We start from the raw sequence: 12,341 nt of genomic DNA, 5'->3' as shown, positions 1-12,341 counted from the left end.
GTGGCCTGTGACGAGGGAGGGGCTGGCTGGCTGTGAGCAGGGCTGTGAGAAATACCATTTGGAGCAAAGAATTTATTTTTCAAGCTGCTGTGGATAGAAAGACTCCAAGCAAAGCTGAGTCTGTGGGTTGGAGACCCCAAAAATAGTCACTGGAAGAGGTACAGTGTGACTTCTTTCTCAGGTAATGTTAGACCAGGTCTTAGGTGTTAGGTCTTAGATGACCATCACACGAGGTCTCTTTACAGCCCATTGCATGAAATGGGTGCTTTAGGGAGCAGATCACCTCTCCTGCTCTTCAGCTCATAGACAGGCACCATGGCCATGCCCTAGAAATTCCCACTTCACCCCAGTGAATGCCAAGAGAAGCAAGAGCTCTTTTCCCTGGATTTGAACCATGGCATTTGGTCAGATGGATGCCAACCACAGGGAGATCTCTGAGAGCTGCACCAGGTCACTGGCCTGAGACACACTGTTCCCAAGGCCCTGGATGTTTACTGGAGACTGTTGGTGCTCTGGGTCCCATCAGGGAGCTGGCAGTGGGCACAACTCTGGATTTTGCACAGATGTCAGCTATGGGATTTGGCATAGCACAGGCCTGCTTCCAGTTCCCCTGAGAGAGTTCAGCGAAGGTTTCAAGCTGGTGCCTTTTGGAAGGTTAATTCTGACCCCAGGATTCCTCTAAAAATCACAAGGTCCTGCAGTAGCAGCAGGCAGACCTGGGGCAGGAGAAGTGCTTTGCCATTGCCTTTTCCATAGAGTTCATCACTCAGAAGTGTCCCCGTGGGCTCACCCCAGATCCTGCCCCTGCTGCAGGCTCACACTCAGGGAGGGTGATGGCAGCAGCCTCAGTGCTGAAGCCTGGCAAGTAGGAGGACAAAGAGGGCTGACAGCTCTTTGAGATCACAGCATCACATGTCAGGGGTTGGAAAGGACCTCTGGAGATCATCCAGTCCCTCTGCCACAGCAGGATCATCCAGGACAGCCCACACAGGAACACATCCAGGGGTTTCTGGAAAGTCTCCAGAGGAGACTCCGCAACCTCTCTGGGCAGCCTGGGCCAGGGCTCTCTCAGCCTCACACTCAAGAAGTTTCTCCTCGTGTTGAGGTGGAGCTTCCCATGTTCCAGCTTCAACCCATTATTCCTTGTTCTGTCACTGGGCACCAGTGAACAGAGATTGGCCCCTTCCTCTTGACACCCACCCCTCAGATACTGATGAACATTCAGAAGGTCCCCTCTCAGCCTTCTTTTCTCAAGGCTGAGCAGCCCCCGGGCTCTGCCCCAGTCCTTTTTCACAGGAGATGTTCAAGTCCCTTCATCACTCTCATAGCTCTCTATTGGACTCTCTCCAGTAGAACCCCACCTCTCCTGAACTGGGTAGCCCAAAATTGGATCCAGTATTCCAGATATAGTCTCACCAGGGCAGAGCAGAGGGGGAAGAGAACCTCCCTAGATTTGCTGGACACAGCAAATTTTCCTGATGCACCCCAGGACACTGTTGGCCACAAGGACACATTGCTGTACTATGGAATTGTGTTGCTGACACTCAAAGCCCATTAGGTGCTTGGTCTCCAGGGAAACACCTTCCACCAAAGTGTTAGACTCCAGCTACCTCTCTGTGCCAGCCCACAGCCCTGCCAGCCTGACTTTCTGTGCTGGTCACCATGTGCCACTGCACCAAACCACAGGCATGCAGCCTCATTTTTAAGGTTTTTCTCAATCCTGACATTTTCAGTGTTTGTTCTCCTTTGCCACCACATCATGACAACACCTGCAGTGCTGTACATGGTATCTTCTCCAGACTAATGAATTATTTTTCTAGGTGCTACTACAGTATGATAAATGGCATTACAGAGGACACACCAGCCTGCCTGTGCTCACAGGGCAGCATGAGGGAGTCCTTGTCCTGGGAAAGGCCCTTGCATGCCAGCAGATATTCTGGGGACTTGGAGGCACAAGCAGGGAATTAGTTCTCTAGGAATCTGCCACAGTGAATCCACTGTGAGTCCACATTAACTTTAGGATCCATTATTTCAGAAGCATGGCCTTTGCCCATCTGGTTTTGTCCCAGATATTCTCCGCCTGCTTAGAGCAGTGACAGAAAGGTGGATCTTGGGAAGATCTGTGTTAGTAATCCATTTCCCCATTGCTGCTTTAGCTACTGATTTTCACCACTTAAAGCTTCATTCCATAAAAAATGAAGAAGAAACTTCCACTTTTCCAAATAGCTCCAGGGGACAGGGCTGAGGCCAGGGCTGAGATGTCCTACTGAGAACAGTCCCTGTCTTTCACCATTCTCCCCAGGTGCTGTCCTGGGGGAAGAGAGCTTCCATTTCCATCACTTGCTTCTTCGTTGCTGTCTCAGGCCACGTGGCCTTAGTGCAGCTTGGAGCAGATATCAGAGCTGGGGATTTAGAGGCTGGGAAGGAGATGCTATCCTAAAACCCTTGGGGTGTAACCAGTTGGCAAAGCTTGCTGAGTGTGGAGATCATAACACATCCAGACATGGGGGGAGTTTTCCTTGAGTGAAGATTTCATGGCTTCATGTTTGCACAGCTCTGCTGGCTGGGTCTTGGCCCTGGCCCCAGCAGGGGCTTTGCACAAGAAGCTGCATGGAGAAGCTCGTGGGTAGAGGAAGGTATCCAGGCTTGTGGAAGGTTTCCTTGGTTTCTTTTCCATTCCCTGGGGAAGTCCTGTGGCCACCTTGGCCAAGAACTCCTGCTGAGCTCCTCTCTTGCGTGGAGGTTGAAGCAATGAGCTGGTCACTTCTCCAGGGAATGGGAGGAGTATTCAGAGCTGTGGGAAATAGCCTGTAGGCTCCATGCTATGCTGCTGCCCTCAGCACCATCACAGGATGGAGCTTTCTGTGTCCCTGAGGAGGATCAGGGAGTTCAGGGAGGGGAATCACCCAACCAGGACATCATCTGCAAGGAAAACAGTGAGATAATAGCCTTGGCGCTTTCCCTGTCAGCCCCAGGATGGTCTCACAGCAGCAATGGGCTCTTCTTGTTCTGGATGCACGGCCAAGTGTGCAGAGATGTTTTCTGCCTTGCCAAACATGACGTGACCCTGAGGACCAGGCAGGATTCCTGCTGGAGCTTTTACAGAGCAGGATTCAACCAGCAACAGGACAGTGCCAATTGTCCCCAGGACATTTGTCCAGGGGAATCCAGAGCTACTCTTACTGTCTGAGCACTGTAAACATCAGCTAAAACACACGAAGTCCATGCTCAGGAAGATGGTTTTATCAGCAACATTCCTGCAAGCAGAAGCCCAGGAATACAAACACACCACAACAAACACGTGAAGAATTTGATAAGGCTGCACTGCATCTCTGAACATCTCCTCCTGGTTTTTCTCTTTGGGCATTTAGAGTTTTATGGTGGGTCAAGATTGCTTAAGAGGCACTGCACATGTTTTGGAACTGAAGGTTTCTCCTTCCACTTCAACCTCCAACAGAGCAAACAGGAAAGCTGGGAAAGATTTAGATGAATCTGGTGTCAGAGGAAGTGCAAACTGTGCTGATTCTCATCTTGGTGCCTGCAGGAAGTGGCACAGGGGAAGGAGTGAGAAGGTAGAAAATAAAGGTCTGGGTCCATGCTGGGCAGGGAATGACTGTGCAGACAATCCCAGTTGCATCACAGTAACATAAGCTGGAGCCATCCTCTTGGAAGTGTCATTCTTTGAGACACAAATAAAAAGTTAGAAGCAAAATGCATTTCAAGGTGGTGTGCCTAACCCTGGGCAGGAGCCAGGTGCCCAGACATGGGTGTCCCAAGCCTGTAGAGATGCTTCAGGTCCATCTGCCACAGTCTCTGCATCCTACCTGCCAGCTGGGCAGGGGCATCTCACCCAGGACTGGAGACCTCTGCTTGAACACAAAGGATCAAACCCTACATGTTTCGGGTGACAAAGAGACTCCCCATATCCTTTTTTTCTCCATCTTCCTTTTTGGGTTGCCAAGGTGCATAAGCAGGACAGCAGTTGCACTGATCAGGGGAAGTGGCTGTCCCTGTGTTAGATCCCAGAGCAGGACTCAAGAAGGGTCTTGTGGTCTTGTTGTGCTCCAGTGAGTGGCAGATCCTATTTCTGGTGTGAACCTGGGCACAGGAGATGGGGCAGAGGGAAGGGGTAAGGGCCACCTGTCCAGGTGTACTGCTTGACAGAGGAGTGGGGGGAAGGCAGCACCCATGGGTGTTACCCCAGCATAGTCCATCTGCAGGGCAGGACCAAGTGCACACTGACTGTGTCACGGCCCTAAGCACAGCAGCAGCAGGCATTAGGGATACAAGAGGTGACAGTCCCCAAGGAACACTGTGGCCCAAAGGAAGGAAATATGTCAGATGGTGACATGACCTGGCCATATCCAGAAGTGTTCAGGTACCTCTCACTGTGCCAGGGACAGTTAGGAGAAGAATCCATCCAGCCTGGTCCGTGTCCCAGGGACACAGGGCTCAGGGTCCCTCAGCACCCAGCTCCAGGTGTCAGGGACAATGGGGCCCTGTGCCTCTTGTGCTTTATCCCTCTTCTCTTCGCTAGAGCTGAGCCCTCAGCTTTGGCCTGAGGAGCACTGGGAAGGGGCAGTGAGGTGCAGGCATTGCATCAGCCAGGGAACCTTTGCCTCAAAATTCACAGATGAGAGGTGTCTGAGCACTTTGGATCTGCACTTTGTCAGCACAGGAAATGACCTGGCTGGGTAGGCTGTGCCCCTGCCCTGAACAGATTGACAGGGGCTGATCTCAGAAGACCCTGGATTTACCTGTGGGCCAAAGTCCACAACCAAGAGACACAACCAAGCCCCACGTGGGTTTCTGTGGGTGGGTATGTTTAAGAGAAAGCAGGTTTGATCCTCACCAGTGATACATTGCTTCCCAACCAGAAACTGGGGAAGCTTGGAAACCAAGTCCTGCTCCAGCCAATCTCCAGTGGCTACAAGGAAATTCCCAGGAGCTTCCATGGTAATCCAGCTTTCTGAATTTAATATTTGTTTGCAGAGAGAGATGGGCCATGGTCTCCACTGGGATGTGCTGGCAGCAGCAGCTGATGGGAGATGTGCTCTGAGGCTCCAAAGTGTTCTTAGCTTTGTGAATCCAATCAGGTCAGGCTGAAGCGAGTGAACAACGGGGGATGTTTTGAGGCCAAATTTGACTTCAGGAAAAAAAGAAAAAACAAAACACCACTGAGCCAGTGGTACTTGAGTGTGTTGTGAAAGCATGTGTCTCCGGGGCTGTAACATGGCCTCCTGGCTCAGACACTGAGGACCCCAGTACACTCACTGCAAATTAAAATGTTGCATATGTTGAATGCAAAAAGATTGTACACAGTGCCTGTAAGAAGCCTTCCTGAAAGACTCTTGCCTCTGCTGGTGGTCTTGTAGTTTCGGCACTGAATGTCTGGCTCACGCTCCCTATTTTTCAAAAACATTAATAATCATAATCCATATAAAACTGTCATATTGGTTCAACATGTACGTCACCAAAGCCCTGACTAATTTATCAAAGATTTAGTGTTCAGTTGAACCAAGTCTCATTTTTGTAAGCAGATGCAGTTTGCTGGATTGTCCTGTCATCACCCACTGTTTTCACTGGAAAGATGCATCATATCAGCAACTTCTAAAAGTTAAAATATGTACATTTTAAAATTGCAATGTAAACACTCATTGCATGCTCCATGTTAGTCATGAATTAAATAGAAAGCTTAGAAGATGATGCTGCTTGTGCCAAAGCAGGTCTGCAACTCTGTGGCCTCCTGTGGAAGGTTGTGCAGCACATGGGTCACCCGGGGCAGTGGTGAAGCTGTGGTGCAGAGCAGTCACACTCCTAGAAAGAAGGCAACAAGTCACTCAAGGGAGTGCAAAATGCTCAGGCAGGTGGAAAGAGAGCTTGCTAGTTCATAGATGTGGCACAGAGCACAGCCCTGGGCTGTCTGGATGCCTGCAGGGCTGTTTCCATGTGTGGTGGCAGCATGTCAGATGTGGGTAGGAATAACTGAGCACAGGGGTTGGGGAAAAGGCCATGGTGGCAAGCAGGCTACAGAAGGGGTCTGGTGGTTTGTTTGAGTCCAAACAGCAGGGTTGGAAATGGACACTGCCTGCCCCAAGTGGTGTACACGAGGACAGTTTGATGTCTCACCTGCAGTGATATAGGAACCTCCTCTCTGGACAGTGCACCCACCCCATGGGCACTCGACATGGGAACTCTCCAGGCAATGAGACCCAGAAGAGAGCAGGTCAGATGGATGGATGCAGGGTCTGACCTATTGCCAGTGGGACAGGGCCATGGGGGAATGGTTAGGTGGGATGGACCAGGAGGAGACAGCAGATGCCAAAATCCCTGCTGGTGCAGGGTAGGAAGAGGGGTGTGAGACAGTCCTGGCACATGTAGTGCAGAGGAGATGGTATCGTATACAATCCACTATCCTTACTTCCTTATACAGTAAATTGGTAACTTTTTTGTATTAAATCAGATTTTATCACTGAATCAATCTTGCACTTTTCTATTCTTGTTCTCTACAAATGACCTTTTTTAGCTCTCCTCAGCTCTTTCCTGATGGGACTCATTAGGAGCTGGTGCTGATTCTTACAGGCATTCACTTTCACTTAGCATCTGGAAATTTTTTTTGGCCAACACTTTGTTGAAACGGTTCTTGCAGCTTTCTTTTGCTGTGCTTAGTATCATCAGCTCCTCCTGGGTCATGTGTCTCCATTCCACAAAAACATTTGGTGGGAGCTGAGTCTTCCCCTCCCTGCTTCTGATGAGACATGAGTGTCATCAAGGGAGGTACCTCCTTGACCAGGTGTTTTGTAGATGCACTACCTGCATTTGTAAAATTCCCTGAGAGTCTTCCTGATATATTTTGACCACAAACCTCAGAGTAGAACAATGTGATAAACAAACAAGTCCTCTCATCTTTCAACAACTCAAAAAATTTCACCTATTTGGTTGAATTCTTCATAAAGGCTTTATTCTACCAAGTGTGCTAACCACAACTTTGATATCAAAGGATAGTTTTTCCATGTACATTTTACTTTGCAGGGTGTTTCTATGCTTCCTCATGTAAAAACTACCTTGTATTTGCTATTCAGTTTTTGCTGTAATTGTGTTGTGGGGGATTATTTCTGTCACTCAGTGTTCTCAGCAAACAGGAGCCTTCCATAAGGGAAGAACATTCCTACTCTTATACCTGTTCTGTATTTCTAACAGTTTAGGGGATCTCTTGTATGGGTGCCTCATGGCTATTTTTTTTCATAGCACCCCTGGTTTTCTGAAAATACCTTGTGGTAATTACATATATATATTTATATTTATATATATAAGGCGCCTATCACCATACTGATAAACATTCTTTGGAACCACTCTGACAGCAGAGGTAAGAACAGGAGTCAGCCTGTTAGTACCTCAGCACTTCTGTTTCCAACCAATTTAAAAAAAAAAAAAAAAAAAAAGCCACAAGACTTTGCTGCCAGCCTGCCTGGCTGGTGTTTAATACTGCTACTCCATCAGGGTTGGAGGGAGGTTGGACATTATTTCAGCAAAGCAGCCAAGGATACAGACCCATCAGACAAGGTGAACAAAGCCAAGGTGGCAATAGGGAATCCTGAAGTCTTCCCCTGAAATGCTTCTAATGCAGAAGAACAGATGGAATAATTAATCATCTGTGATTTGATTGTTTCACAAATGCCAAACTTTGTTCCCTGTTCCAAGGGTTGGCTGAAGACTTCATCCTTACTTGCTCCTCTTCTCTTCCAGAAGTCACTTTGGTGTCTGCTTCTTGACCTGATCATCCAAAGTGGAGCAGCCAGACTCTGGCCCAGTCCCTTCAGGCACGGTGATGAATGGTGTGATCAAAGAGGATTGCTCAGACCACAAAAGTTCATCAAGTGGAAATGAAGAAGAAAAAGCACCCAAAGAAAAGGCGGCCAGTGAAGTGAGAGATGGCACCAAGCTCCAGCCACCACCCTTTGCAGAGAGGAAGAACGGTGAGTTCCTTGTCCAATGGTGTACATTGGGAAAGTGGGACTGGATAAGTGCTGGCTTAGCATCTCTCACACATGATTGGTTTGTGGGTTGTCATTATTTTTATGCATGGTGTCTGTAAGGGTGTTTCAGATGGCAAGAATTAAAGATTTAATGGAAGCAGGTCCTCAGCTCAGTATTTCTGGGTCAGCCTTAAATGCTGTCGTCAGATTTGTGGCAGTTACCATGTTCTTTGTAATTCAAGTGTTTGCTATAATTTTGGCTGAAATGTGGCATTTCAAAGTCTTAGGAAGGGACTGGTGTTCTGGTTGTAGTGATGGGAATTACTGGGGAATTAGAGTGATGTGACGTCGATCAGTGGAAAAGAAACGGAATGAGAATTTTTCTTGCAAAGGCACTGACAGACCTGTTTGGCTCTCACAGAGCACTGGATGCTTAAGATAACCTTGTCTTCAGCAAAATTGCTTCAGATCAATGTAACAGAGAGCAGGATTTGGCCTGGACCTCTGCAAGGGTTATTTGTGTTTCCTTGGGTCAAGACCCGAGTGGAGATCTGTTGATTGTGATGGACAAAACCCCCTCAGTCAGCCAGCACAAAGGGTGTCTGGCTAGGAGCTGCTTGCCATTTCTTTCAGGCAACTTTATAATATATGAAATGAAGAAAATTCCTTTTGTGCACTCTCAGGCTTTCAATATGAAATCCTCACAACATCATGCAATGTGAAAGTGCAGTTTGAAGGCAGGACTTTTGCTTTGCGTCTTTGATTGTTTGCGTTATTGTACAGGACCCAATTTTTCTCAACCACTATAAATCAGAAATAATCCAAATGATGTCATCAGGGCAATGTACTGGTGTCAGCCTGGAGCAACACAGCAGAGAAGCAGGTCCAGAGTCTGTCCTACCAATGAGGGCACTTTTTTCCTACAGTCCCAGATATAAACTTATACCCAAGATAATGCAATAATGATGGGAGAGGTGACCTGGGCTTGGGAAGGGGCAGAATGCTTGGTGACAGAAAAAAATAATCACATTTTCTCTGTAGCTTTTCCAGCCTTATTTTTTGCATCCATTTTCTAGCATGGCTTTTATTATAGAAAGGCAAAGAAAAAGCATCTCCTGGTGCCCATGGGCTGAAGCTGTCCCCTGCCATGACTGAAGCCATGCTGGTATCGCCTGCATGAGGCCCTGCAGCTCCACAAACCTCCTCACCTGCTGCCAGGGGCTGGGGGCTGTTGGCAGCTTGAATTCCAGACTGATTTGAGTTGGAAGGGACTTTAAAGATAATCCATTCCCATCCCCCCTGCCAATGGTCAGGGACACCTCCCACCAGCTCAGGTTGCTCCAAGACCCATCCAACCTGGTCTGGAACACTGCCAGGGATGGGGCAGCCACAGCTTCTCTGGGCAACCTGGGCCAGGGGTGAAGAATTTCTTACTGATGTCCAATCTAAATCTACCTTCATCCAATTTAAAGCTACTTGCCCTTTTTTGCAGAGTCTCTCAGTGAGAGAAGCCCCCCCACAGCCTGGGCATCCCTCCAGCCCTTTGCTCTCCTCCTTTTGCTGCTTTTCTCTTTCTTTCACACCTTCAGACAGCTCAGGGCTGGGCTCTTCCTGCTGTCCCCCTTTGGGAACAGCCGTCTCCCTTCATCTCACATCATCTCAGCTGCTGGTGGGCCCACCAAGTGTCACACATGTCTTGTGGCACCCGGGACTGCCTTTGATGTCCTGTTCTGTAGTGTGACAGCTCCCGCAGAGCTGGTGGAGCAGCCTGGCAAGGGAGGGGGGCATCTCCCCACCCCCCAGACTGCCCTCACAGCTGTCACCCCCCCTGTTTCTGCAGAGCCCTGTGGCAGACTTGTCCCAACCAAGGGCAGAGCCTCCCTGTCCCACTCAGTGCCATTTGTTGGGTTGTCACAGACGGCACCTTCTACCCAGCTTAAAAGCAGTCTTAGGGGAGACCTTATCATCATCTTCCAGTACTAAAAGGTGGCTACCAAGAAGATGGAGCCTCCCTTTTCTTTTTTCAAGGAGTGACATGGAGCAGACAAGGGGTAATGGGTGCAAGTTACTCCTGGGAAGATTCTGACTGGACACCAGAAGAAAATTTTCAGCTTGAGAACAGTCATACATTGGAATAACCTCCCCAGAGAAGTGGTGGGTTCCTGAACCCTGGACATTTTTAAGAGTCAGCTTGACAAGGTGCTGAGCACAATCTAAATTGTGCTTCTACCTAGAAAGATTGGACCAGATGATCCTTGAGGTCCCTTCCAGCCTGGCATTCTATGATTCAATGACCCTACCCCATCCACCCACCACAAGGTGGAGGGTCAGTAGTTGGGAATGCCATGGGGAAAAAGAAAGATTTCAGTGCCTCCTGATATCCCACACTCAGGAATGGTATTTATAAGGGTGTGTTCACCACTCCCACCCTCATCCTTCACCCCACAGATACCTGGAGGAGAGCAGCAGGAGGGAGCAGGGACCACCTGATATTATGGCACTGAAGAAGCCAATGTCAAGGAATGAGTTGGGTGAAAGGGATGAAAGCTCCATCCATGTCTTTAGGAATCTGACAGGGTAAATAAGGAGTAGCAAGTACAAGGTGTGTGAAAACCCCCCTTCTCCTCCTGCTCTGATGCACCCCTTCTCCTGAGGGTACAGGGTGAGCACTCTTTGGCCAGGAAGGATCTGCCCCACACTCTTCCCAGCTGTGGTCTGGTGATGTCTGGTGGTTTGGTGGGTATTGGTCAGACACTCATCTGTCAAGGATACAGCTTCTTGGAGAGCTCTTGCCTGAGTCTGAACTTTCAAACTGCAGCCTTTATTTGACTTAACTTTGATTTAATGAAAACAGGCTCCCTAGAATATTTTGAAATAGGAAAATAATCTTTTTAACTCTAGTATTACTTTAAAAAGACTGGGGGGACTTCATTTAAATTTGTAAAAATAAATCACCTTTGAGCAAACAGAGAGCTCGTTCAGCAGGACCTGCAGAAACCCAGAACTGGATGCATAGGTCCAGGAAAATGGAGACAGTGGACTCCACAACAAACAGGAATCCTGACATCTGCCTTCCCAGCTGTGCCCCAGTCCCTTCCCTGTCCTGTCCAGGGTGGCACTGCCAGGATGCCCTCTCACCATCCCTCTGCCCAATCCCAAAATCCATGTGGGGTTTCTATGCTCAATGACATCTTTTCTTCCCAAGTACTGGTCCACACTGGTCTGAACTGGGCAGAGCTGTGAACTGTTGACCTGGCAGAGCCTAAACGTGGCTATGGGTCTTCCCAAAGCGCCTGGTGAAACTTTGTTTAGAGATGAGATGTGCCCAGACCCAGCACTCTGCCCACTGTGTATATACCTTGGCTGGGCAATGGATCCATGGGTTCTTGCTCTTCTGTATTGCCAGAGAGAGGGACTTTGAGCCCAAACATGGTGACTTCACCATCTCAGCCAATCCTCTACCCGGTGCATTTCACTTGTCCATGCAGTGAGACCACTGAGCCTCGAGGTCCATGTGTGGTATCTCTCAGAGTGAGGACACCCACCAGTGTTCTGCCCATACCTCTTTTCCTCACAGAGTTGGTTTGGTTGTGCACAAAGGCAGGTACAAAAAGCAATGAGACAATTCATGATGCAGGGGATACACACAGGGCCCTCCAGGACACAGGTCCCCAGCAGCCACCCCGCCCTAAGGTGTTGGAACCTTCATCCTTGGAACAATGAGGAAGAGTGGCTGCACTGCACAGTGTGCACCAGAGTCCCCTTGTGTGGGCACCAAAGGTGAGCACACCTTCATCTAGAGATGCTTAATGGGTGCATCCTTCACAGGCTAAGTGCTCCCTGACCCTCAGGTTTGGGTCAGAGAGGGGCTGACAGGGTGACCCCTCCACATAGGGTTTAATTGCTGGGGCAAGGAAAATAAACATCTTATGTCTGACTAATAAACTGAGCTGCCTGCTGGCTGGACAGCAGTTCCTGCCAACATCTTAAGTGTCCTTAGGATCCATAAACTACTTTTCTCTCACAGGTCCATCTGAAACCCTCTTAGACATTGACATAAGCGCCAGTGGTTACACTTGGAAGCCTCAGTGCTCCCAGGATCATTTTCTTCAGCTGGTAACATCTTCCATCTCACCCAATCCCACACCATCCCATCTCACCTCCCTGCCATGCTGCACACTTGTACTTCAGTGGCAGCTGTGCCATAGGGACAGCTGTACAACATTTTCCTTGTCTTCTCTGTTTTTCATCAAGATTGCCTTTACCCTGCTCATTCCCTGTGTGTCTGAAGACAATAATTTCTCTGCCCACCTTCCTGACAGTGAGGATGCAGGCTCTGTGGGTCACTCTGTGGGTCAGACACCA

At 48.8% G+C, this 12,341-nt stretch overlaps 1 protein-coding gene across 6 annotated transcripts in view; it reads left to right on the top strand.

The window, feature by feature from the left end:
* The window catches only part of MYOCD (myocardin), a 214,365-nt gene that overhangs the window by 109,790 nt on the left and 92,234 nt on the right, over window positions 1-12,341 (top strand). For 5 of the 6 annotated variants that reach the window (XM_071764106.1, XM_071764100.1, XM_071764099.1 and 2 more), the window contains exon 2: window positions 7,747-7,976. In XM_071764106.1, coding sequence (XP_071620207.1) covers window positions 7,829-7,976 — 148 coding nt within the window. In that variant the 5' untranslated portion in view covers window positions 7,747-7,828. Of the gene's footprint in view, window positions 1-7,746; window positions 7,977-12,341 lie in introns of those variants that run through there. The other variant, XM_071764107.1, reaches the window with a different exon arrangement.

Source organism: Heliangelus exortis, chromosome 20, assembly GCF_036169615.1.
Source record: "Heliangelus exortis chromosome 20, bHelExo1.hap1, whole genome shotgun sequence".
Classification (NCBI taxonomy): Eukaryota; Metazoa; Chordata; class Aves; order Apodiformes; family Trochilidae; genus Heliangelus; species Heliangelus exortis.
This window is presented reverse-complemented; position numbering and strand designations above follow the sequence as displayed.